The following is a 26794-nucleotide window of genomic DNA, read 5'->3' on the forward strand; positions in this document are numbered from 1 at the left end:
GACCCGCAATCATGACACATTGCATCAGTCACTTTTCATTGGTCAGTCACCATGAGTGACATCGACTGACCAGTGAAGAGTATTTCTCATTGTGTGGCTTAGTATGTCTGAGTGTTCTTGTGCTCTGCCCATAATGACTTGAGCGAGAGGAAACATTTTTTTTTTTTTTTTTTTTTTTTTTTTTTTTTTTTTTTTGCTTTAAATTTTTTTCTGCTTTAAATTTTAACGAACGCTCAGGTCAACAAGTAGACACTTTGGTGTAATTTTTTTCCCAACAAAATGACTGCAATTAATCAGGTGGGCCACAGTGAGGTGTTTCATTCCGGAATGCGTTTATGACTCGTGCGGTGGGGCGGACACAGGAAAGCGCCGTTTGTTATGAGAGCCATCCCTCACGTCTTCCTGCAGCCTAATTACAAGGATACAGCTGTCCCAGTTCACCTGAGAGCCACATGCAACCTCTCCTCCTCCTCCTCCTCATCCTCATCCTCCCCCAACATCCCACCGACTGCTTTAGGCCATCTGGGAGGTGGGAAGAAAAGACTACGACAAAGGAAAAACCATGGCGACTAAACAGCATGTTGTTTCAATTGAAAGAGAGGACTTTTTAGTTGTTGTGAAGCAGAGTTCACGTTGCATTCGAGACGGCTGGGAATTCTGAACTTACAAGGTCCAAAGTTTTTATCTAACACATTAATTTCACATTAATTTTAAAACAAACTGTCTTATGTTTTTGACTCCCAAATATTTAATAATTTTTTTCAAATGTTTTGTCCGTATGTTTTTGTATTATTGTGTATTTTCATAAGTTTCTTTGGTCTAACTTGTTTGTATTATTTCCTAATGTTTGTATTTTAGTTGACTGTTTAAAAAAAAATCACAAACATTTAGATTTTTATTTAGCACTTGTATCTGTATATATTAATATATTTGTTTTTTTCTAAACATTTTCATTTAACAATTTTCAATCTTTATACTCTATTTGTATTATTATTTGTCGTAATCCCTGTTTTTTATTTTTCTCCACAATTATTTACTTATCTATTTTTTCAAATCTTAATTTATTTTTTAATCTATTTTACTCTTTGGAATATTTCCTTATCTATCATATTTTTTGGTGATCTATACTTTTGTATTTCTTCTTATGCATATGTATTTTTAATCTAGTATTTTATATTTTTTCCATTATTTGGTTTTCTCTATTTTTTGCAATATTTGTGTATTTTTCCATTTAATCTTTTTTATATGTAGTATATAGCACTAAGGTTGTATTTTTTTGTCTTTTTATATTGTCTTCGTAATTGTTTATAACCTTTTTTTTCATTTTGTTCTAATATTTTTATTTTTCTAATCTTTGTATATTTTTTATCTACACGTTTTTGTTTTGTCTCAGATTTCTTTTATTTTCTTATTTTAGTTCAATGAAATATTTTAGTTTCTTGCCCAACATTTTCTATTATTTGTGTATTTTTCTCACATATTTATGCATTGCTTTCCAGAATATTTGTGTATTATTTTGTGAACTCCCAGGCGAGGGAATGATATTCTTACATAAAATGCAAATCCTATGTCAAATGTTGATCTGTCCGAATGATACCTGAAATGGAATAGAAAAAACAAAAGTCTATCGTGACTTTTGGGCCACCCTATATTTTGAGCATTCTTGCTATGCATGCATGTCCTGGTTAGTGTGCGGTGGGAGCAAATAACTCCCTCCAGCCTGATTGCCGAGCCAGTCAATATTTTATCGGTACAACTTTTTCCCAGGTGTCGGCGGCGATGACTCATCCGTCAGACGCACATCTTCGCATGTCGTGTCAGGCTGTCTGCCATTTGTTTGCGCCGTCATGTGCAACCTTGAGCGGTATATACACTCAAGGCTGATTGAGCAGGAGCCGGGACATTTTTGGAGCGTGTCGAATGAGCTGTCAATCATAACGATGAGACGGGCGTTGTGTACAGATTCATCTGGTAATGCATCGGTGTGATTCATTTGTTGGGATGAAGCGCTTTAGCGTTAAACCATGATGTGTTTTCATCCGATAATTGTTACGGTTTCAAATTGTAATTATCATTAATATCGTATTTAACATTTGCGAAAGTATTAGTTGTCTTTGGGCTTCTCCCATCTTGTGCGTGCTGTTACAGCAAACAAACAAATTAAGATGCAAACCATAGAAGTACACCTACACCTTGGAGTGGTCGCCAGCTAATCACAGGACACTTATAGACAAGCAAGCATTCACACTCACAGTCACACCTAGAGACAATTTAGTCTTCCGTTAACCTAACAAACATGGTTTTGAAATGTGCGAGGAAACTGGAGTACCTGGAGAAAACCCACGCAAGCATAAGGAGAACATGCATATTCCACACAGGAAGACCAGAGCCAGGATTCAAACCTGCAACCTCAGAACTGTGAGGCTGTTGTGCAAACCTGGACACTGTGCTGCATTTTTTAATAACATTTGTAATTTTTTGTGTGTAATATTTGGGGATTTTTCTGTCACATTTTGATTTTTGTATATTTTTATACAATTTTTTCATATTTAATCTTTTTATCTCTTATTTTCCAATATTTTGGGTTCAATCCCCAGCCCCACCTGTGTGGAGTTTGCATGTTCTCCCCATGCCTGCGTGGGTTTTCTCCGGGCACTGCGGTTTCCTCCCACATCCCAAAAACATGCGTGGTAGGTTGATTGACGACTCTAAATTGCCCGTAGGTATGAATGTTGAGTGCGACTGGTTGTTATATATGCCCTGCGATTGGCTGGCAACCAGTTCAGGGTGTACCTCGCCTCCTGCCTGAAGATAGCTGGGATAGGCTCCAGCACTCCTGCACTCATAGTGAGGAGAAGCGGCTCAGAAAATGGATGGATGGATGTTTTCCCTAATAATTTGAAAGTAAAAAATATTTTATTTTATTTATTAGTTTTTTTTTTAATGCTTTATTTTTTTCTAATATTTCTCTTTTTTTTCCTAATTAAAATATTTTGTCCCTCCGATTTGTGTAATTTTGGGGCCATATATATCTGTATTTTTAGATATTTTGAGCATTATTGCTATGGCTATCATCAGATTGTGGCTAATATTTTAACTTCGTCCCCCTCATATTAGAAAATTGGATAGTCATGATGTGAAATTTTCACAGTTTCACCTTCACCCATTTGGTGTGTTCATCTTGGCAAAGTGTGATTGAAAGTTTTAGAACAGTGGTCCTCAAACGTTTTACACCAATCACCACCTCAAAAAATATTTGTCCCTCCAAGTACCTACATCATGACATTAAAATACAGTGGTGTAGTAGGCTGAAATGTAGTAGGCTGAAATGTTCATCAAAAATGAGGCAGCAGTTTTATTTAATATTATTGTAAGCCACCGCATGAGTTTGAACATTAACACACTTAAATATAGGAAAATGAAAAACTGTCCTTGAATAAGAACGAATAGAAATTGTACCTAAATGTTTGAAAAGAAACAGTTCTAAAAGATTCAATGCAAGTGTATTGTACTTTAAAGTCAAATACAACTGAACTGTACTTATCAAATGTAATATATTGAATTATTATTATTTATTTATTTTTTTAAGGTGTTTTGAACATTTACTTCAGTGATTCTTTCACAGGGAGCCCGCGTACCACTGTTGGTACTCATACCACACTTTGAGAGCCACTGTTTTTGAACATTTATCGCGTGGCTCATCTTCTAATATTTGTACCTGTTGCGATTGTGGGAATGTGGTTTGTCTTGGCAGACATCAACATGGCAGGAGAGCCCAAACCATACTGGCCGAAGATAGCCACCAAGAGGCCGCTGTCGTCACTCTACAGGTTGGACCCTTGCTTTAATGGATTACTTGGATAATAATAACTTAACTAATTTGATTACAAAAAAATGAAAGTCGAAAGAATGACAATAAAATGTAATAATAATATTAATAGTTTCAGTTTAAGTTGCATTTCATTTAAAGCAGAAAGAAAATACAGGCATAATGAACAAACGTAATTGCATCTATTATAAGGACGTACTGTAACTGACAAAAAAACAATTTTTATGTTCTAATATTTTTGTATTGTGCATCTGTTTTTATATTTTTGTCAATTTATTTTAAATGTAACATTTGTGTGGGTTTTTTGTCTGTGAAATATTTGTACGAAATGCAGGATGCTTAGCTCAGCCACCAGTGAGCAGGCTTGTCCTGACATTTGCTATCATTAAATGACCTGTCAATGAAAGTGGGTTGTGTTCATGCGCGAGGACTCCTTTAATTCTAACTGTCTAACTTCACGTTTCGCTTGTTTTGGCAGTGGCTACGATTTTGATTACGACTACTACAGAGATGATTTCTACAGCAGGTATACAGGGGTGGGCAATTTGTGGATCATATACACAAATGCACATAATATACCTATGTATAATACATATTAGGGGTGTACCTGTACAGCCATTTATGTATGGGACATTCGGTGCGGCATGCAGCATGTAGGCTTAATGAACGTCATATCGGGAGCTTCTTATTCCTTCACTCCGGGCTTCCTAATCAGAATCAGAATCAGAATCAGAATCATCTTTATTTGCCAAGTATGACGCTTACATCAGAGTGCCGACTGTCAGATTGTCCCCCGGCTGCTCGTTCGTGTCTCTTTATCTTCCTTTTTGACATTTTCATTGCTTTGTTTACTTCGTGTGTTTTGAGTTTTCCGAGTGTTTGCATGTCTACTTTGAGTTGTTATCTGTATTATAGGGAAAGATGGAGACTCAAGTCAGCTTAAGTTACCGTTTTGATGACGTGAGACATGATGACTTGAAAGTGTTTGTTGTACATGTTCGGTTTATAGACAGAATATAAAATGAATTAGTTACGATATGCGAGTGCATGCTAGCAATGGCACTGATTGGAGGATTAGCCTATTCGATCACTCAAACACTTCCCTTGCTACGGAAAACTTCATCATTTTTCATCATTTGAAGACGCATTCTGCCCAGTAAATATCTGTAAATTCTTTAGCCTGTTCTTAATCAGCTAGTAGTTCGCTAACATTAGTTTGATGTGTATTTCAGGGTTGCTGAAGTTAAGGCATTGACTCTTTGCTACACATAAATATGCATAAAATGGTCTGTTAACAATTGAGTGAGCAAAGTAGTAAATGGTTTTAAATTGGGATACATTTAAAAGGTCAAGTGAATTCATTTGTTTGTAAATACATGATACGTTTGAAGATGATTGCTGAAAATGTACAAAGACTGGGCACAATGTAGTACTGAATTGCGTAGCTATAGCGTTGAACTGTTTTTCACGATTTCAGTTTTCCTGATACGGGACGTAGTGACGCACTTGGGTGTCCAGCATGAGTCGCCCCTCCCCCATTATATAACAATTGCGCGCCTTCGTTCCATCAGTGGACATGTTGGACGACCCTGCCGGTTCACAGGGTCCGCAAGCCTGTTAGCTCGTGAGCTAGCTGGTGGCTAGCGGCACTCGTCGCAACATGGAAAGCCCAGCGACGACCCGGTGGGATATATTCCAACCAGCAGAGGCTTTAAGCGGCTATATTTTTGCTGCTCTAACATCTAGGTATCGTATGTGTAGGCATAAGAAAGTTGCCAGACAAAGGAGCATACATTTTTCACCAGGGTGTGGTTTCACACATTTGGCGGACACGGCCTCAGCGTTTGGGAGATGGAGCCTCATTTACTTTGCTTATACTTTGAGCCATGTGTAGCCATCTGCACATAGGACAACACCGTTATACAGTATATGTTTACCCTTGATTTGTCTTGAGAGCTGTCCAAGAATGTCTTTTCAACTTTTCCTGCTAACAGGATTTAAATAATCTGACCAAGAAACTATAAAAGTCTCCTTTTTTTGTGCCCGCGAAGCTGCCGTGCTCGTATGCAAATGATTGACATCTCTTCGGACACGTCTTCTGTCTCGACAGTCTCTGATTGGCTATTCTTGTCGCGCCATGACAACTTTTAAAATAATAATTACAATTAAATTAGAGGAAGAGTATGGGGATGGTTGTATCATTAATATGTGCATATTAACTGGGAGGGCTAGCAGTGAATGAGTTAATAAACCAAATCATTTTCAAATATAATATTGATATATTTTTCAACTGCAACAACTTGTAAAAAGGAAATGACTCACTGAGATATTCTGCAGACAGACAGATTTTTTTGTCTCGCTGTCAGTTTTTTGAGGAGAAAAAAGTGTTGATTGACACTCAGATATTAAACTATACTCACATATGAAACTACATTGAGGTGGTGTTATGAATTGGTGTTGAATTTAAGTACATTATCTTAAGAGGTGTTTATTAGGGTTTGATAAATTGTCTGATAATACCATTATTTGACCTTATCGGTCTTCTCGCTTGATGAAGACCAAATGCAGCAGATAAGACTGCATTAATACGATAACTTGACTTGGGATTTGACTTGACTCATCACAGGACTTTACTTGACCTGTGATAAGCTGTGACTTGACTTGCCCAATACAAAAGACTTCAAACTTGTGAGTTGAACACATGCGACTTGATTTGAATTTGTATTGTTTCTCGTTGTTTGAATGACTTGAGGACAAGAAAAACATCCTTGCCTGGACTCCTAAAATGTGTTTGTGTTAGGATTGAACATTTCAATTCCACTTGATGGTGACTTTTGTGTCTTCAGACTGTTTGAGTACCACGGTCGCGTGGTGCCGCCCGCCCGGGCCGCCGTCCCGGTCAAACGCTCTCGACTCGTGGTGCCGTCCGCCCCGCGCAGAGTCAAGTCCTCTTTCTCCGTCCGGGCCTGTTCTTCCCCTTCCTCTTCCTCCTCCTCCTCTTCCTCCAGGCTGGTCAACGTCCCATCTTCTGTCACGGGACCCAAACGTATGTTCTCTTTTCAGCTTTCTTTTTGTATAACTACAGTGTAACTTTATTTGGGAAAAGAACGGGTGGGAAAGTATGGCTGGCGGGCTACGTGCAATGCGTTCCTTAATCCGGCCTACCGAGCAGTTACATTATCAAGAGTCAATACAACCCCAATTCCAATGAAGTTGGGATGTTGTGTTAAACATAAATAAAAACAGAATACAATTATTTGCAAATCATGTTCAACCTATATTTAATTGAATACACTACAAAAACAAGATACTTTGTTGTTTTTAGCAAATAATCATTAATTTCGAATTTTATGGCTGCAACACGTTCCAAAACTGCTGGGACACGGTCGTGATTACCACTGTGTTACATCACCTTTTCTTTTAACAACATTCAACAAACATTTGGGAACTCAGAACACTAATTGTTGAAGCTTTGTAGGTGGAATTCTTTCCCATTCTTGCTTGATGTACATCTTCAGCTGTTCAACGGTCCGGGGTCTCAGTTGTCGTATTTTACGCTTCATAATGCGCCACACATTTTCAATGGGAGACAGGTCTGGACTGCAGGCAGGCCAGTCTAGTACCTGCACTGTTTTACTACGAAGCCACGGTGTTGTAACACGTGCAGAATGTGGTTTGGCATTGTCTTGCTGAAATAAGCAGGGGCGTTCATGAAAAATATGTTACTTGGATGGCAGCATATGTTTCTCCAAAACCTGCATGTAGCTTTCAGCATTAATGGTGCCTTCCCAGATGTGTAAGTTACCCATGTCATTGGCACTAACACATGAGCAAACATGAGTTTGATGAGCATTCCTCAATTTTCTCAGTCTTCTTTGCCACCTGTCCCAGCTTTTTTGGAACATGTTGCAGCCATAAAATTCTAAGTTAATGATTATTTGCTAAAAACAATTATCAGTTTGAACTTTAAATGTGATGTCTTTGTGGTGTATTCAATTAAATATAGGTTGAACATGATTTGCAAATTATTGTATAATGTTTTTATTTATGTTTAATACAACGTCCCAACTTCATTGGAATTGGGGTTGTAATTGTTGTTGTCATTTTGCCATTTTTTTCCTCAAGATGAAATAAAAAAAATTTTATTCAGGTTGTATTTATTATTCCCAATACAATAACAAGTTAATGTATTTATGGTGAATAATAAAATATGTAAATGTTCCTAAAATCAATTTTACATATACATTAAAAAAAAATGGTTAATAATTGTTTAATTAATTACCATTTTATTACAGCATTCCCTTGCTGTAATGCATTTCACATATCATGGCCTTGCAACATTTTTGTGAGATTTTACACAATAACAATAACAAGTTAATGTATTTATGGTGAATAATAAAATATGTAAATGTTCCTAAAATCAATTTTACATATACATTAAAAAAAAAATTGTTAATAATTGTTTAATTAATTACCATTTTATTACAGCATTCCCTTGCTGTAATGCATTTCACATATCATGGCCTTGCAACATTTTTGTGAGATTTTTTTGCCCCATCCATTGATCACACTTCTTCATCTCAGGGACAGAGTATCTTCACACTTTGCTATTTAACTGCAGGTCCATATGAAAATATAAATATAGTTGAGTAATATTGTAAAACACAGTCTAGGGCTATTCACAGCCCTCATCCAATCTGTATTGTGCAGTATATTCTTCAGATTGCTCTATGCTTTAGAAAAATGTGATCCATGTGTTTTCCATGTGGTCTTTATCTGGTTTCTCTGTATATAAATTTTCACTTCTTGCGTGGAACGTATCCCCGCGAATCCTCGATAAACGAGAGTTCATTGTGTATTAATTTTGCATTTTGGTGTGTGTGCTGTGCAGTAAAGACAGAGCAGCTGCTGAGCATAAAAAAGGAACTGTCGCAGATCAAGACCAAGATCGACTCCCTGCTGGGGAGGCTGGACAAATTTGAGAGGCAGCATGGTGGGACATGAAAAATAATAGACCACCCCCACAAAAAATACTGTCATATGCTGCCTATGGTTATTCTTATTACGTTGAGGTTCTGGTGCTCTCTCCTTCACCAGAGATGCAGAGGAAAAAAGAGGAGGCGTGTGAGTGTCACCGCGGCGAGCAGGCCAATCACTCCGGCGGTGAGGACCTGGGGGCGGCGGTCGAGCCCGAGGCGGAGATGTCGGATGGCGCCAACGATTACTTTGAGGACGAGGGCGCCGGTGACATGGTGAGATGTCAGCGTAATGACAGCCAATGTATACAACCTGTAATAATAATACTGCTCACTTTTGATTGACTGTCTACTTTTGGTTTCCCATCGGAAATTCTGTAAAGTCATCATAAAACCTCTATTAACTGTACAGGCAATGTTTGAAGTCACATTTCAACATTACTGTCAAGTGTAAAAAAAAATAAAAAATAAAAGCAAGTATTTTTGTTATTGCAGATAGAGAACCACATATCAGATATCGACAACTGAATAAGGTCAGTACTGAAAGGACAACAATTACTGAACCACACACAAATGCCTTATGGAGAGTTTAACATGAACTAACGTGAGCTTGTAAATGTTGCCACAACAGATGATGAGGCCTTTATTGGGGGTCTTTCTTGATACACTTACACCAAAAAAGATGTTACCTTCTGATGCCGAGGAAACAAAACACCCCAAATAAAGGATTCTTCTATTTTTTTTATTTTTTTTTAGCACTACTTATTTTCATTGTTTAATGAGGTGTTTATTAGAGGGGAGGCAATTGTGTTGTTGTTTTTAAATAAAAAGCCTTTATTTGGGGTGTTTCTATTTTGTTTTTCCACCAATCTCACATGACAAATGACAATTCTTTTGACTGCAACTTCCCTGATGTGTTTTCCAGTCAAGCGAAGGGAAGCCTGTGGTGCACAAAGATTGCAGAAGAGTTAACCAGCACAGCCTCCGTGATCCAGGAGGACTGTTTAAAAATGAAAGATTAGCAACAGAAGGAACCACTCGTTTGTTGCGTGTTTGCCTCATCAGAGTAAAACAAAAAAACAAAAACATTGACACTCCTGATGTTTGTCATCCAAACTGCTGGTTTTGAACGGCAAGATCAAGCGAAAAGAGCATTCGACAACCGCTAACATGTTTGTGCTTCAGCCACTGTGGTCTGTATTGTCTTTAACTCTGTTGTACAGCAAATGTATGTTGAAAATATGGAATGTAAGAGGAACACTTAATGTGCTTTGCTTTAATTTACTTGTACAGTCGTTTCGTCTCTCTCGCTCTCTTTGTCACTCACTATCCATTATACACTGTCCTGGATACGTTCTGTCAAAAAGATGAATATTTTTTACAATCAGCATGTTGTTAAAAAAAAAAAAAAAAGTGAGCATCATGGATCATTTGTATTCATTGCTTTGGTTCTACAGCTATGGATAAGAAGAGTTTTTGGAATAAACCTATTCCTCCTAAACAAGTCCCTTTCATTAACAGGGTGCATTTACTATATTTATTAGGGTTGTTTTTTAAAAAAAAAAAGAGGAGGCCTTTATTTGGGGTGCTACCTTGCACAACTGCTGACAGAACCAGGCGTTAAATACAGATAAGGTGTTTTAAGTGTTATTTGGGGTGACAGTATGTGATGTTTATAATAAATTGTAGTTTTTTTTTATTATTAAAAGCTAATTAAGGTACGTTTCTTGGTCGGAAAGTGGCCTGTTTGTCAGCTGTATGTGTCATTGATGTTTCTAAATGGAACAAATATACATAACAGTTTGACAGAAACACGTCCTGTGCTTCGAAAACTGAAAAGTCGTTGTGCGCATGCGTCGACCTGAGTGGGTGGAGCCGCTACGGAAGTTACTCTATGACGTCACGTAAACAGGAAAGACGCGGCCAGTTCAACGCCAGAGAAGCTAAACCAAGCAAGCTCTCAGCGATGAAAAACAGTAACTTAATAAAAAAAGAAAAATAATATTTCACGGTATGTCGCGCGACTTGTTTACTATTCGTCTGAACTGTCATCCCCGTTACAAACGCTCGTGTCACCATGACTACCGACTCGATATTAACGCTAACTCCCTTGTTTGCTGGTGACTTAACGTTACGTTTGTGGCTTGAGAGTTTTTGTTTGAATCGTAGTCTCCGCGTGTTATGGAAGAAAAGGAAATAAGTCTCATCGACAAGAATATTTCCAGGTAAGCCCCATTTTTGTGTCTTTGTCCTACTCAAGCACGCAGTGTACAGTCAGTATCGTTAGATGTGTGACAGTGCCACACAAATGTTGTATTGAGCCATAATCAGTGGGATCATACTATTAAAGTGTTTTAATACTGTTATGGGTGCAGAAAGATTTAGTTGGTAATTTTCATCCATTTTTTTTCATCTACAAAGCAATGAGTCCTAATCGAATCAATAAAAGACATCATGTTTTTGTGTCTTTTTTTATTACACTACTTTCAAATATTGTTTTATCTTTTATTATTTTCATTTCACCCTTGTATTTGTTTGTAATATTAGTAAATTGTTCTTCATTAAAAACGATTTTTACGAGTATGTTTGTATTAAATATTTTGGGAATTATTTTCTTTAAATATATGCTTTTTCCAAAAATGTCATTTGTTTTGTATTCTAAAAATATTATTTCTGTAGTAATATTTTAGTATTTTGTAGTTTTGTTTTTCTTTCTAATATTTGTGTTCAAATATTTGTGCATTTTTTAGATAGTATTTTTTGGTCTAAAATTCTGTTTGATATCTTCATATTTTAATATTTTCTAATATGTTTGTATTTATTGAATTTTCCATTTTTTCGATTGTTCAGCGTGTTTTTCTCCTTTTTTTGCCGTAATATTTCTTGTTTTTGTCACGTTTTTCAATTCAATTTTTGTAATTTGCAGCAATTTGTATTGTCAATTTGTTTTCGATAATTTTGTAGTATTTTTATTATTTGTGGTAATATTTTTATTATATAAACATATATCAAAATTATATAATATTTTTCCTTTTTTCTCCAATATTTGTATAATTTATTGCCATTTATTTTGTTCTTCTATAGACTTTAAAGACCCTCGACACTACTGTTGTTGTTCAAGGAATAATGAATACAGCCTCTCTTCTCGTCTAGCTTGCTGGAGGTTCCCCTGCGTCCCACCGTCACGTCACTCAACCTGCACTGCAATCGCATCCCGAGGATCGAGGGCCTGCAGTTGGCGTGGCTCCTGAGACACCTGGACCTCTCCTCCAACTGCATCGCTAAGATTGAGGGTCTCGCTACTCTCACTGCCCTGAGGACTTTGAATTTATCCTGCAATGCCATAACCAAGGTTGAGGGTGAGCCCACTCCCATTGTACACTAGAACAACGGTTCTTGGACCTTTTACACCAAGTACCACCTCAAAAAATACTTAGGTCTACAAGCACCAATGACCAATAGGGATGCACTGGTACCGAGACCAGTATCGGTACCGATATTATACTTCTGTACTGTAAGAGAAGTGAAGAATGGTTTACTAAAGTATCACTTCAGTTCAAAAGTACAATAAGTACTTGTACTCTTGTCTCAAAAAAGTGGTGCGTCTATGCATCCCTAATGACACACATTAAAATACAGTAACATAGTAGGCCTAAGTGTTCTCAACGCAGCAAAAACAATGCAGTGGTTTTATCCCTCAAATGTAAACTATTATAAGCCACTGTAACATTACGCACAGTTTAAACATTAACAGTGCCCTTCAATATAAAAAAAGGGAAACAAATGATTCAATGACAATTTATTGCATATAAAAGTGAAATAAATGTTGTACCTAAATCTAAAAGCACGAACACTTAATGAGATTAAATGTATTGTACTGTACTTGAAACTTAAAACCTGTATTGTACTTGATAGTAAAAAAAAGTTGAAACAAGCTGTATACATAGCTAGTGAGCCCGCATACCACTAGTGGTGCTTGTACCACACTTTGACAATCACTGCAATAGAAGACACTTCCGCAGGAATGACTCTTGTTGCTTTAATAGCTTTTTTTCTGATCCACAGGACTGAACGGCCTTGTGAATTTAACAAGGTTAGACCTGTCCTTCAATCAGATAAATGACCTCAGCGGTGAGTTCATTCGGGTCTGTCCAGGAACCCAGTTGTCTTTTACTGGTGATAGTGGAGATTGTGATGTGCCCCCCAGGCCTGCTGCAGCTCCACGGCCCCGCACGCAAGCTCAAGCACCTCAGTCTCCATAGCAACCGCCTGGACAGCATCGAGCACCTCCTGCAGTGCCTGCTGGGATTGCAGGGGTTGAGAGAGGTTCTTTTGAGGCACGGCGGCAAGGGCAACCCGCTGTGTGTGACGCCAGGTGAGATCGTGATTGACATTATGATAAAGTGTCTCCTCTGAGGTCGATTCTGGGATGCTGCATCTCGGAAAAATAAATCATCAGTACTCTCACGATGCTGCTAAAAGAAAACCTAAGAAACAAAATGTAAAAAAAAAATCAACTAAAAAAAAAATACAAACAGATGAAAAATGTGCTCGTTAAATAAATAAAAATATATATATCAGTGAAAAATATTAGAAGTGCAGTAATAAGTACTAAAATAAATGCATTAAATAACACAAAATATTAGGTTAAAAATAAAAAACAAAGTATTAAAAAATAGAAACACATGAAAAAAATATGAATATTTCCAACACTGAAATTAATGAAAAATATTTCCTGTGCAACCCAAAAATATAAGCAAATTAAATAGTTACTAGGCAAAGAAAACATTTGATAATACGAATTCTTAAAAAAAATACCTAGATATTTAAAGAAGATTAGATGAAAAATTCACATTTAAAAAAACAAAAACAAAATTAGATAACGAAATCCGCCAAAAAAAGCCAACCTGATGTACATTAAAGAAATAACAAAATATTAGACAAAAGGAGGGACTTTTTGTCAAGTATGTAAGGGCTTATGCAAAAGTCTGAATTTTAAAGTTGTTAAAAATATAACTTTAAGGTCAGGGAGTTTGGTAAACTTTCCACACACAAATATAAGGATTTCCGGTGTGTCCCCAAAATTTCGAAATATTGCGCTTTCCCTGTGAGTGAATTTTTGTTAGTTACGTAAGGAGCGCAGCTTACGCAAAAAGTCAAATTTTTCAAGTTGCTGAAAAACACTTTTAGGTCAGTGAACACTGAGAAACCTACGCATGCATCAGGATTTCCGGTACAACCCCAAAACCTAAAAGTAGTGCGCTCTTCCGGTGGTTGAATTTTTCGCCAGTTACGTAAGGGCTTACGTAAAAAGTCCACATTCCGCACACACACATCAGGATTTCCGGTGCAACACAAAAATAGAAACCTATGTGTTTTGTTGTAGGTTACCGTGATATTGTGATGCAGTCGCTGTCGCAAGTGTCTGTTCTGGATGGCCTGGATCGTTTGGGACAGCCGTCATATTCCCTGACTGACAGCCCGTGTGACATTCCCGGGCTGGAGAACTATGTGGACCTCCTCCTCCTCTCAGATGCCAACCATAATGAAGTGGTGAGTTTAAATACCCCTACTATTTTTAACTCGTTAAGCTTCAAAATAATGTACAGTAATTAAACATTAATAGTTTCAACATAATGTCGTCACTCTTGGAAAACAGTACAGCAGGTCCTTAAATGGAATGGATGAAATGTTTTACCTATAAACGGTGGTAAAATTTCAGACTGTTAATATTACAATTTAAAATTTGTATTATCGTTGCTACCAACCATATTTAGGGCCTCTGAGAGTAGTCGTCCACAGGCTTTTCCTGGTTTGTTCCTAAAATTTGTGTAATTTTGTCCAATATTTTATTGTATTTTTACATTGAAGAAAAATATATATATTTGGAGTCTTATTGCTTCGGCTGTCGTTACTTGCGCAAGTGTACTTAACGTTTTGACTCGAGCTGTGATCTTTTTGGGTGTCAAATGATGAAAATGTTCACAGTGTTGTTTGTAGTTCAATGGATAAGATGCCTTGCTTTTGCAGGACGCTCTTCTGACCACACCCAGCATCAGGGAAGTTCTGACGCACTTCGGACAGAGCGTCGCCCCTGAAACCTTCGGAGCGGCTGACAGGCAGCGCGTCCAGCAGCAGCAGCAGCAGCAGCAGCAGCAGGTCCACTCCGCCGATGTCGACCGAACACTATCTGTTAACGAAGAGCGGGTTAAGAAACTGGAGCAGCAGGTGTCCCGCCTTGTGCAGCAGGTGCTTTTGTTTTTAACACTACACACTCTAATTAGGTAAGAATATTTTTTTATGATGAACATTTTATTTATTTATAGTTGTATTTATAATCGTGCTTATGTTTCTTTAGGGTATTGTAATGTATAAGAACATACAGTAACATAATTTAATAGAATGTAAAGAATTCAAGTTTGTGCATAATGATTATTCGATGGGCATTGTGCTGTCTATTGCGGTGTGTACATGTGTTGCTCCCGCCTGTGTAGAAGTCCTTTAACGGTTTAGAATGACCACAACCTCGGACTGGCTGGTGACCAGTCTAGGGTATCGTACGCCTTTCTCCCGAAGTCAACTGGGAGAGTCTCGAGCTCCCAGCGACCCTGAACCGAAGTACTACTGTATTGAATTAATAAGCGTACCGTAGTTGTAGTGAAATCATATGATCATTAAATCATACCTTGGAAGTATTTTAAAGAGGGTTGATGACCATTCATTAAATAATTCTTCATTTTTCTCATCTATTTTGCCTTACGTTATTTAGGCTTCTGCAAAGCACAAGTCCAGTCAACCTAGTGACTCTGCGGTAAAAGCACGGAAGGCCGTGAATGACGCGGACCGCACGTCGGAGAGCGAGTGCGACAGCGGCAAGGAAAGCGGAGCTCGCTCCGCCATCCCAAAATATCGTAAGATCGCACCGATGAGGACGAACAAGAAATCAGACAGGTGGTTTGTTCAGTCCGATTAATGATGCATTTTGCTGTGTAGTGGGCTTTTCTTGCCGGCATACCACGGATATTTTCATTTCACGTAATTCAGCTAATATCGTCAGGGAGAGAGGTATTAGAAAGAGAGAGAACATCCTCGCGCTGATTAATGATCGTGCCTCTTTGGTCAAGTCCCTCATCTTGCTTCACCAGACAGAGCTTAACACATGCGCTTTAGTAAACTTCAGTGAGCACATGTTGAAAAATCACTACCAAACTCCGTTCATAGTTAGCAAGTCACCCCTTTTCAACTCTACGGGCCTTATGTCTGGTTCCATACCAAAGATAATCCTTAACAAGATTTCAAAGTCTGACATCAAGTCATCTTCTCCAGACAACAAACCGGTGCCAATCCACAATATTTTTGTGTTTATATTTTTTGTCTCATTGTTGGTATTATTTTTTTTTTCTCTGATAATAATAATGTATTTTTCATCGAGTTCCACATGTTTTCATTTATTTTGTGCACAGCGATCAGGAGAATCCTAAACAGAGGGTGACAAAGCCTGCTGTCAGGTGGTCTTCATCCACCGCCAAAAGGGGTGTCGATGCTCCGGGTCTGCCGACGAGGGTCTCGCTGAGAGCCGGCAAGGAGCCGATCCATGCGAAATGCAAGTCCAGCGAGGAGGAAACCTATAAGGTAGTTGGCGGATGTTTCCCTTTATCCGCCTTATAGTTTGACTCCCTCTTGTCTGTATTTGCTATTGCCAGGCTATTGTGGAGGAGCGGGACCAGGAGAGGGAGAGGCGCTGGAAGGCCGAGCAGGCTGTCACCAAGCTGACGGACGAGCTCAAGTGCCTGAAGACCCAGGTCAGCGAGGAGAAAGACCTGCAGAGCATGGCCATGCACACCACCGACAGGTACGAGACGCGACGTTAGGTACACCTGCACAGTACAACAGCTGAATAGTTTTAATCGACACTGTCAGAAGTATTCATTTAACAGTATTGCTATTATTGTGGTTGTATAGTTGGACCTGCACAGCATCATGCTGAGATCGGTTCCTAATATTTTGCACTTCGATTGCCTTAGATTTGCCTCAGAACAGTGATTCCCTACCACCGTGCCGCAGCACATTTGTGTGCTGCGAGAGATAATAAATAAATGAATAACGTTATTTACCACGGCACATTTTTAAAGGTTTACAAAGTGCTTTGATAGGATACCCAAATGGACAAACACACGGGGGCAAAATTGTTGGTACCCCCGTCTTAATGAAAAACCCACCGTGGTCACGGAAATAACTTGAATCTGACAAAAGTAATAATACATTTAAAAATTAATGAAATTTAACCAATAGAAATCAGACATTGCTTTGGAATTGGGGTTCAACAGAATTATATTAACAAACATGAAAAACGCGGCGGACTTTGTGTCGTTCCATTGTGGTAAAGAAGGAGCTAAGCCGAAAGGCGACGCTCTCGATTTATCGGTCGATCTGTGTTCCTACCCTCACCTATGGTCACGAGCTGTGGGTCGTGACCGAAAGAACACGATCCCAGATACAAGCGGCCGAAATGAGTTTCCTCCGCGGGGTGTCCGTGCTCTCCCTTTGAGATAGGGTGAGAAGCTCGGTCATCCGGGAGGATCTCAGAGTAGAGTCGCTGCTCCTCCGCATCGAGAGGAGCCAGATGAGGTGGCTGGGGCATCTGATTCGGATGCCTCCCGGACGCCTCCCCGGTGAGGTGTTCCGGACACGTCCCACCGGGAGGAGACCCCGAGGACGACCCAGGACACGCTGCAGAGACTACGTCTTTCGGCTGGCCTGGGAACGCATCGGGACCCCCCGGAAGAGCTGGATGAAGTGGCTGGGGAGAGGGAAGTCTGGGAGTCCCTGCTAAAGCTACTGCCCCCGCGACCCGACCTCGGATAAGCGGTAGAAATTGGATGGAATGGATGAAACAGGCATGGACAAAAATTATGGTACCATTAACTTAATATTTTGTTACACAATCATTCGAGGCAATTACTGCAACCAAACGATTTTTGTAACTTTTTTGATAATCTCTCAGAGACGTGATTATCAGGCATGTGCTGACTTTGATTGGAATGGCGTGGAAATGCTCAAATTCAGTCCAATTATCTGTACGTGTGTGCCCCACTGTTGAGGAAAACGCACATTTAACACACCCCACACCACACGATAATCACTCAGTCTTTCAGATACGTCTGGAAATCAGGCCTTAACTGATTTAGATCTTAAAAGGGGGAAGTGCTCAAATTTAGCCCAATTATCAAAATGAGTTAACCCACTTTCCTGGGAAGATTACTCTTAACACACGCCACACCACAGGATAATCATTCAGAAACAATGGGGCCTGAGCTGACTTTAATTGGAAAGGGGTGGAAATGCTCAAATTCGGCCTGATTATTGGTATGCGTGTCAACGCCTTTAGCTCGCATCGTGACACAATGTTTTTTTTTTACTTTTCAAGTCTTCCGTAGGATTTTGGTTGAGCTCCCAAATTGTACCACTTTTATCGACTTCTAAAATGCTGTCTCTCTCCCTCCATACCGTGATGCCATTTGGCTGAGACTCTTCCAGCTGCAGTGTGAGAAAGCCAGAAAGTCAGTGTGTGTGCAGCAAAGATAAATCAGTATGAGCCTAATTAGACGCATGGTGGTAAGCATATGCCAGCAGTATTGCCTGCATCAGTCTTTGCCCTTGCTGTCTTAATGACACCATCATTAAGACAGGCCGCACGCGTTAATCATGTTCGCATATGTGAGGTGATCCTGCGTCTTCTTCCAGGCTTAAAGATTTGCTGCTGAAGGAGCGGTCGGGACGCAGCGAGCTGGAGACGCGCGTGGAGCAGCTGGACGGGAGGTGCCGCTCGCTGAGCCAGCAGCTGGAACAAACGCGCGGCAGCGAGCAGCGTCACAAGCACGCGCTGCAGCGACTGGGGGAGGACGTCGCCCGCGGGGAGGCTCTGCGGGCTCGACAGCAGGCCCAAGAGGTACACGAGAACACACTGAACAATTAGCCCCCCGCCATCTGTCCGGTCGTAGGGCACCGTCGCGGGCTCTCCACAAGCTCTGACCTTTCTGCGGCTGTTGCAAGAGTCCTGCCTCTCAAGACGCAAAAACAACAAGCGGCACTGTCGAACAGCGCCGACATTCTCCTCCTCAGAAACGGTGCTGCAGAGAGGGCGCAACCGGGCACAAGCGCCAACATTCTCCTCCAATGGATGTGCCCACGAGGGACAACAAACACCAAATGACAAAAAACATTCTTAAATGTATATTTTAGTTATGTGGAGTCATGGAGACATACTGGCCTTTACAGGGTTAAAATAATCATTTGATCAAAATGTATTTATAAATATATTTAAATATTTGTCATATGCCATTGAATGCGTCAGGCTTCCAAAAAAATATGGCTTGCTGCCTGCCCTTTCAGATGAAGCGGCAGCGGGAGCTGGAGAACAAGCTGGCAGCTCTTAAGCGCGAGTTGGATGTCCAGAGAGCCAAAGTGCAGCAGTTGCACGAACTGCTGGCATGCCGGGAACAAGAGCACAGGTGCGCCTCCTCCTGACTTTTCAAAAATCCTTCTTCATTTTTAAGCCCTTCATTTCATCATTTATACATACATTGTGTTCATAGAAAGCAGCTAGAGATGCGGCGACAGCCGGGCGAGAGGGACTTCCTGGCGGCGGTGGCGAGAGAAGTGGCATCCGACAGGCAAGCTCACAGTCAGAGGGAGTCTGAGCTGAAGGACAAGGTGGAGGAGGGCAAGAAAAAGTACGCCGCCCTGGAGGACGAATTCCGCATGGCGCTTACCATCGAGGCTGCGCGCTTCTCTGAGGTCTGCTAATAAATGCACCGTGGACGTCATACGATGAACTACCACCTTATTCAAAAGAAATGAACGCTACAGTACTACTAAAAATTACCCAGTCCCAAAAAAGTCCATGAGAAACTCTGCCACGTGTAGGCACAAATGCATCGTGTCAGTTATACAGTATTAATGCTAACCACTACCTTGAACAATAGAAATAAACAAAACGACTAGAAATAATCCATAGTAAAAATAGAAATCCACTACACGTGCTCGTGCATAGGCGCGCATAATAATTGTAATTAATGCCACTGTTCCTCTCGCTGGTTATTCATGATAACCGCCACCTTGCACAATAGAAAAAAAAAAGGACTATAAATAATCCATACAGTCAATAAAAAGTCCTTATGGAAAATTCCTAGTTGTTGTGAATGTACCTTTCACTGACAATGGCAATAAAATAGATTGAGTACATGTACGTGCTAAATATACGTCATACGATTAATGCAATCGCTCCTCTTGTTAATAATGATAACCAGTATAAATAATACAAGGATAAGTGGCTCAGATAACGGATGGATGGAATAATACACAGAATTTTAAAGAAATCCAGGGCATATACTTGTCATGCACCTCGATTGTGCCTCTCACCCAATTAGATATAATCTATGGCGTCAATAGTAAGGTCATGGAATGCAATGTACATGTCACATGATTGATGTTATTGTTCCTCATGCCAGGTAATAATGACAACCCTCACCTTACACAACAGAAATAAACGGCTAACAGTAATCCATACAGTCAAAAAGTCCATGGGACACAAAAGCACGAGCAAAGTACACGTCTCGATAGATGTGATTGCGCTTCTTGCCAGTTATTCAGGATTCTTCCGCCTTGCGCAATAGAAGATAAACAGAACGACTCGAAAAAAAGCCAGTGAGACGTCGATCGATAAAACAGGTAATTTAATGTGTGGGTGACTCATCCCAAAACTTCTCTCCACCTCTTGCAGGTGAAGAAGGCGTGCGATCAAATGACGGCAGAGTTGCCGGAGCTTCGAGCGACGCTGGCTCAGTCGCAGCAGACGGAGAAGAAATCCGCCTCCCTGGTGCAGGAGCTCACAGCGCTGGTTAAGGAGCAGAAGAACCGCATCTCAGAGCTCGTCAAAGCCAAGAAAGACGCTTTGACCGAGTTCAAGGTAGCGGAGGGCTTGAATCAAAAGATAATGAATACGAGTTTTCTGAATGGGTAGCATGGTGAAGTTGCCCGTCCTCCTCCATCTCTTCACAGAGGCGCGCTCAGGCTCTGGAGGCCGAGCTGGATCGGGACCGCCGTATGCGCCTTCAGCTGGAGGCGCTCAGGAAGGAGAAAGCGCGACTGTCGTCCCACCTCGGCGCGCAGGAGTCTGTCATCGACGGCCTCAGGGCAGAGAGGAAGCTTTGGGGGCAGGAGCTCGCTCACCAAGGTGAGGGAAGAACAAGGAACTGTGTTTGAAGAAGGATGCTGCAGGAAATGATCCAATTTCACTTAATTTGTCCAAAAAATGTTATTTATTGAGTAATTCATTGCATGCAAAGTTGAGTTTCCCATATTGCCAGCTGTTTTAGAGTATTCTGACTGAAGAAACACGCATGGAGCGTCGCTGACTGTGGCTTCTTTGCATACCGTTCGCCATTCGCTCCATGAACTGCGTCCTCTTTTCTCACAATTGCGATTCACCCTTTCTCCGACCTACAGCGACACCTACTCCGATTATACCATACATCCACATACTCTATTCGATTGTGTAGTGCCTAAACTTGCCCGACTTTCAGCGTGTTGACATTTCTGTCCTTCCATTCTTTATCTTCAACTCAAAACCTGTGCTGATGTAAAATCCACAACGACGCAACGTCGCTCTCTACAGGGATCTGTTTCATTACATTATTCATTGCAGCGGTTTACAAACCCGAAACTTCACGGACAAGCGGGGCAACACCCTCTTCCACGACGACTCAATAAAAAATGTACTTGACAAAAATATTCGGCAGTTGCTGTAAACGGCTGGATTTCAGTCAAATATAAAAATACTCGAATAAGAAACTTGCAATATTCAAGCAAAAATCACAGATTTTAGAGATGATGACACAATTCAATGTGTGGATTTTACCACAATTGACAGGTTTCTTTGAAGAATGACTTCTGCATTTGAAAAAAAGAAATTAAAAGAAGACCCTTCATAACCAAAACAAATTCAAACCCGAATTGATTAGATAAACGTTTCTGAACAATTGCCCAATGCCGAAGAGGGTGACAAATTTTCAATATCTTTGTTCGATGCTAGATTAAACCAGGGGGAGAATGGAGAGAGATTGAAGACTCCCCATAACATGAAAAGGGGTACAGTCCATAAAGTAGTGGTTAGACCAGCCATGATTTAGAAATTGGAAGCAATAGCACAAGAAAGTAGAAGAAAAGAAGCTCGATGTAATGGAAATGCATAGGAGATGCATGTCTGGAGTGATGAGAAAAGATATGAATACATCAAGGGCTCGGTGAAGGTAACCAAAGTTTCAAAGAAAGTACAAGAAGCAAGACTGAGGTAGTTTGGACATGTGATGAAAGGAACTGAAGGACAGCTGGTAGGAAGAGATGTGAACCGGATAGAAAGACCTTATTAAATCAGATCTGGATGAAAGGAGTGCCCTTAACAGGAATATTTGAGGAAGGCTTCTATAAAACGGTGACCTCCAATAGGAAAAAGCTGCGAAGAAATGTCTGAACATTTTAAATAAATGTGAATTGTCATGTAAAATCCAAATTGCTGTTCAATGTCACTCCGCTCTACAGTAATGTACCGCACATTTGCAGTACACTATTCACCGATAAAACCTATTATGATAACATATCCTCCTTGGTGAAGGTCTTTCATTGCCAACAGGATGCATCACTTTCTTGTGCATATCTTTCCCACAGGAGCATCTCTGGCTCAGGAAAGTGGGCGCCGAGAGGCCAGGATTGAAGCGCTGGCCGCTCAGGTCGAGGCACAGAAGAAGCAGATTGAGAAGGACAGCGACGCCCTAAAAATCAAAAGCAAAATCATGGAGGATCAAACGGAAACCATTCGCAAACTCAAAGAGGTGGAGGAAGATGAGTGATTGGAAGTGAAGGTAACATTGAGCAGGTACGTAACTGTCGCTTCCTGTTCCGTAGACCCTGCAGGAGCGCGACGAGCAGGCCCGCAGGCTCCGCGACGACAAGGCCCAGGGCGAGAAGACGTTCCAGCGGCAGCTCGAGGAGGAGACGTCTCGGCTGTCCGAGCTGAGGGAACGCGTGGAACACCTCAGCGTGCGCAAGGAGGAGCTGAAGCGGCAGTTGGAGGACAAGGAGGCCGAGGTTGACGAAGTGAAACAAGTTCACAGGTGAAGTCACCGTGACTTTTTTTTCACGCCGTGGATTTTGTTATATAAAACAGAAAAAAACTCTAGTACCGTGACTTATGAGTTTAATTTGTTCCGTGGCCATGCTGCTAAACTCAAATCAGTGGTATCTCAAACCCACTTTCTTTTTTTTTTAAAAAGTGGTACTATACAGTATTGTAATGCATAAAAACATACAGTAATAACATAATGTAAAGAAACTATTTTCCTTAACTGCCAAATTGTTTTCACTTCACATTTATTGAATTTAACTTCTTCACTGTTGTGTGTGTGCGTGTGTGTGTGTGTGTGTGCGTGTGTGCAATGTAAGATAAGTGGTTTGGCAGTCTGGTTTAATTACACATGTACAGCACAGCGCATTACAAATGCATTATAGCAGCATCCAGTGTAAACCTAACTACCCTAAAAAGGTTACATTCAAGTAGTTTATGAAAAAGAAAATTACTTTCAACTCAAAAAAGGGATAATTACATTATGAAATGACAGCGCCCAAAATGCCTTTCGCATTCTTCTTCTAAATTAACAATCCAGCTATGCATGCTTGATATTTTCTTTTTTCCCCCAATTATTCTATCACTTTTTCCCCAATCGTTGCCGTCGTTAAACATGCTTTTTAATAAACGTGTCTTTTTTTTAGGGGGGGGGGGGGTGCACCCTCTCAATTGGAAAGTCAAGGGGGTGCATTGCTTCAAAAGATTGTGAAAGCCTGCCTGCCCCTCTAGAAACAACAATTTTGTTGTTTACAGTGTTCCCTGCTACATTGCAGATTTTTTGTGGAAAGTGTCTACTATATACTTACTGCAATGCCCTCGCATGTGGGAAAGGCGAGCCATAGTTGCGATGCACTGCATTCCCCGGTCATTTTTGGAGAGTCCAAAACAAGAAACGTATGGTTGTATATGCACAATCAAACGAAAAAAGAGCTGTAACTTACAAATATAGACACTCATTAAGCACAAGTAGTACCTTAAGAACGCACAGCTTGATGTCCTGTTCATGTTTCATTCAACAGAATGTTGCACGATTCCTTTGTCGTTTCAGCGAGTCCAGTAAAAAGTGGCAGGAGAAGGCTCAGCTGCTCACTCAACTAGAGAGCCAAGTGAAGCGCATGAAGGACACCTTTGACTGCAAGGAACGCTCGATCCTGGAAGAGAAAGAGCAAGTGACCCTGGCGCACAGGTGTGTGGGCGGCGAGGTGTCGTAAAAGAGGAGCTCGCGCCATTAAACCTCCATCGTGTCGTGTCCTTCAGAGCGGCGGCGGAGAAGCTGCGCTGCATGGACGACGCTTTTCGCACGCAGCTGGAGTCTCTCCAGGCTACCCATCAGGCTGAGCTGCTTCAGCTGGCTAGTGACAAGCACGATCGGATAGAAGAGGCCAATCGGAAGGTAAAAGAAAACAGATTACTCGTCTTCTTTTCATCTGCTTCTCTTCCAACTCGGTATTTGATCTGTTTGACAACTTGACAGCAAAAATCACGGCTCTGTATGTACTTCAGTTTTAAGGTCACGGTTTGATTACAGTAAGAGAACAAAACGCAAATCATAAAAAGTATGTATCTTTTGTGTAAACAGGAACAGGCTGAATGACATTTAAAATGAAACAGAAAATGCTAGCAGTAAATTATCCAAATGAAAGATTGTCATATAAATAACATTTATACAATAATAAAATACTTCATTATAGACAGTAAACCCCTGCTATATTGCAGTTCAGTTTGTGGTCCCAGTATTTCTCTCTTTTGTTACAGTTGTTCGTACAATATTTTTGTTATCTATTCCCCTTGCGCTTTTTCAATAGATGATGTTTAAATGTGTTTGCATTGTTTTACAAGTGTGTTTAAAAAAAAAGAATGTACTGTAACTGTTATAAAAACATGTTTAGGATGTATTTTAAAGGGTATTTCTGTTTAGCAGATTTTCACTGAACTCATTTAATGCCAGCCATTTTCAAAAAAGACAACTCCTGGAATACTATTTTAGAGCCTTTTGACTGATTTTTCAAGACCCACAGAATATTGGGTTCTACCATTACATACACACTGAATCTACCAAATCAAAGAATCGACTCCTTTCTTTCACCAGGAAAAAAAAAAAGTTTGATTCTACCTTTTTCCGTTCTTAAGTAATCAGCAGTAGAACATAGGAACGAACATTTTACAAAATTCAGACTTTTCAGTTAAACTGGAGAGTTTTGAAGCAGAACAGCAACTTTTATGCTAATATTTGTTGCTTTTGTGACACCTCTAACATATGAACATTGGTTTGATTCAATAAACCAGCTAAAACAACATTTAGGAATGGCTTTTGATAGCAAAACAATAATGCATTTAGCAATGTACACGCACCGTGAGTGACGAAACTCACCAGAATGGCACGTTAGTCATGGGCTCGTGTTCTTCAGCGGCCTCTTACATGATGAACGTCAACCTCGTCATGTTGTACTTTGTCACATTTATGAGAAACACACACACACTTCTGGACGCATAAATACGTCTTTGGCCCTGAGGTTCTGGAACGTAACCCCTGCGATGGAGGGAGGTTTACAGTACAACAGCATATATCTTTTCTTTTAAGGCATTGCACATGGAAAAACTGCAATCAGTAAATTGTACAATAAACGTGCGATCTTCCGGTGCATCCTTTCAAAATAAAATCAGTCTGGAGGCCATTTATTTTCAAGGGAAATGTAAGATGAGTTTGAAATGATATTTAAGTGTTTTAGGAACAATTTTGTGGGATATTTATGGTTTAAACAACCAATATAATATTTCAGGTATTTGAAGTGGAGGAGGAGATGCGTCAGCTGCTGCTCGAGGTGGAAGCCAACAAGAGGATTACAGAAGAGAAAATGAAACGGTTTACCAGTGCACTAAAAGATTTTAACTGTTGAAATTTCATGGCGCAAATACGGTAATGTATGGGTTAAAAAACTGGATTTTTTCTTTTTAATCCAGTTTTGATTCATTAAATTATTTTTGAATAATTGTTTTGAGCGAGTCCTTTTTCCAAATCTGCAAAAAATGTAATTACATTACCAGAATCATCCCAAACTCAAAAAAACAATCATACAAATATTAGATATAAAAAATGCTTGGAAGAGTGATGGGGGAAAATACTAAACTTTTACCTCGGGTAAGGCAAGCAAGCCAGAAACATCCCTCCATCTATTTTCGATAGCGCTCAGGATTGTGGGTCAGGGTACACCCTGGGCTGGTCGCTGGCCAATCACAGAGCACATATACATAAACAAGCATTCACACCTATGGACAATTTTGCGCAGAGGTGGACAAAGTAAAGCAAAGCTGTGGGTCACACATGGCGTCTATGTTCTTTAATTGAGCATTTGTATTGTCGATTCCTGTGATTTTTTTTTTTATTATTATTTGATTTTTTTTTTGCATTTAGCTGTTTTTTGCAAAATTGCTTAATTAAAATGCATGTTATTATTTTTATTTGTTTTGTATTCATTTATCGATTTGTAAATAAATATTTGTAAAATAAATCATTTACATATTGTACATTTGACATTTTTAATCAAGTTACAATTAAATTCACCCTAAATCATTCTAAAGGAGCATGAAAAATTGGTTAATTAATGAATTAAAAATGCTAATACTTTGTATTTATTTTTAACTCATCTACGAATGACATGGCCCGTCTCTCCATGTAAACAAATGAGCACCACCCCTTCAATGAGCCTTAAATGTTTGTTTTTGTAATTCAGATGTGATGACTGTGCTGAAAGTCCTCCGTCCAATTCACTTGGGGGGGATTATTTGAATGTGACGTTTATCATTTCT

At 39.9% G+C, this 26794-nt stretch overlaps 2 protein-coding genes across 9 annotated transcripts in view; both read left to right on the plus strand.

The window, feature by feature from the left end:
- LOC133411475 (RNA-binding Raly-like protein) overlaps positions 1-10471 on the plus strand; it is a 46323-nt gene extending 35852 nt beyond the window's left edge. For 7 of the 8 annotated variants that reach the window (XM_061693913.1, XM_061693915.1, XM_061693914.1 and 4 more), the window contains exons 3-9: positions 3755-3830; positions 4308-4355; positions 6676-6875; positions 8721-8822; positions 8927-9081; positions 9301-9338; positions 9731-10471. In XM_061693913.1, the coding sequence (XP_061549897.1) occupies positions 3755-3830; positions 4308-4355; positions 6676-6875; positions 8721-8822; positions 8927-9081; positions 9301-9333 (614 nt within the window). In that variant the 3' untranslated portion in view covers positions 9334-9338; positions 9731-10471. The remainder of the gene's footprint in view (positions 1-3754; positions 3831-4307; positions 4356-6675; positions 6876-8720; positions 8823-8926; positions 9082-9300; positions 9339-9730) is intronic. The other variant, XM_061693910.1, reaches the window with a different exon arrangement.
- A 197-nt stretch (positions 10472-10668) lies between these two features.
- On the plus strand, positions 10669-26297 carry lrrcc1 (leucine rich repeat and coiled-coil centrosomal protein 1). Its single transcript, XM_061694109.1, has 20 exons — positions 10669-10816; positions 10975-11030; positions 11959-12164; positions 12871-12936; positions 13013-13180; positions 14192-14358; positions 14836-15054; positions 15575-15756; positions 16269-16437; positions 16509-16657; positions 18550-18754; positions 19198-19316; positions 19401-19602; positions 20588-20773; positions 20866-21040; positions 22531-22694; positions 22768-22976; positions 24036-24173; positions 24245-24380; positions 25768-26297. Exons 2-20 carry the CDS (start codon positions 10987-10989, stop codon positions 25882-25884), a joined length of 3021 nt encoding a protein of 1006 aa, XP_061550093.1. The 5' UTR covers positions 10669-10816; positions 10975-10986; the 3' UTR covers positions 25885-26297.
- The last annotated feature ends 497 nt before the right edge of the window (positions 26298-26794 follow it).

This window comes from Phycodurus eques, chromosome 13, assembly GCF_024500275.1.
Source record: "Phycodurus eques isolate BA_2022a chromosome 13, UOR_Pequ_1.1, whole genome shotgun sequence".
NCBI classification, from domain to species: Eukaryota; Metazoa; Chordata; class Actinopteri; order Syngnathiformes; family Syngnathidae; genus Phycodurus; species Phycodurus eques.

Excerpts from the sequence above, each read along its gene's own strand:
- lrrcc1 (XM_061694109.1), top strand. The coding sequence starts at position 10,987 with ATGGAAGAAAAGGAAATAAGTCTCATCGACAAGAATATTTCCAG. Across the intron at positions 14,359-14,835 it reads ATGCCAACCATAATGAAGTG|GACGCTCTTCTGACCACACC; the intron begins GTGAGTTTAAAT and ends TTGCTTTTGCAG. Across the intron at positions 24,174-24,244 it reads CAAGTGACCCTGGCGCACAG|AGCGGCGGCGGAGAAGCTGC; the intron begins GTGTGTGGGCGG and ends CGTGTCCTTCAG.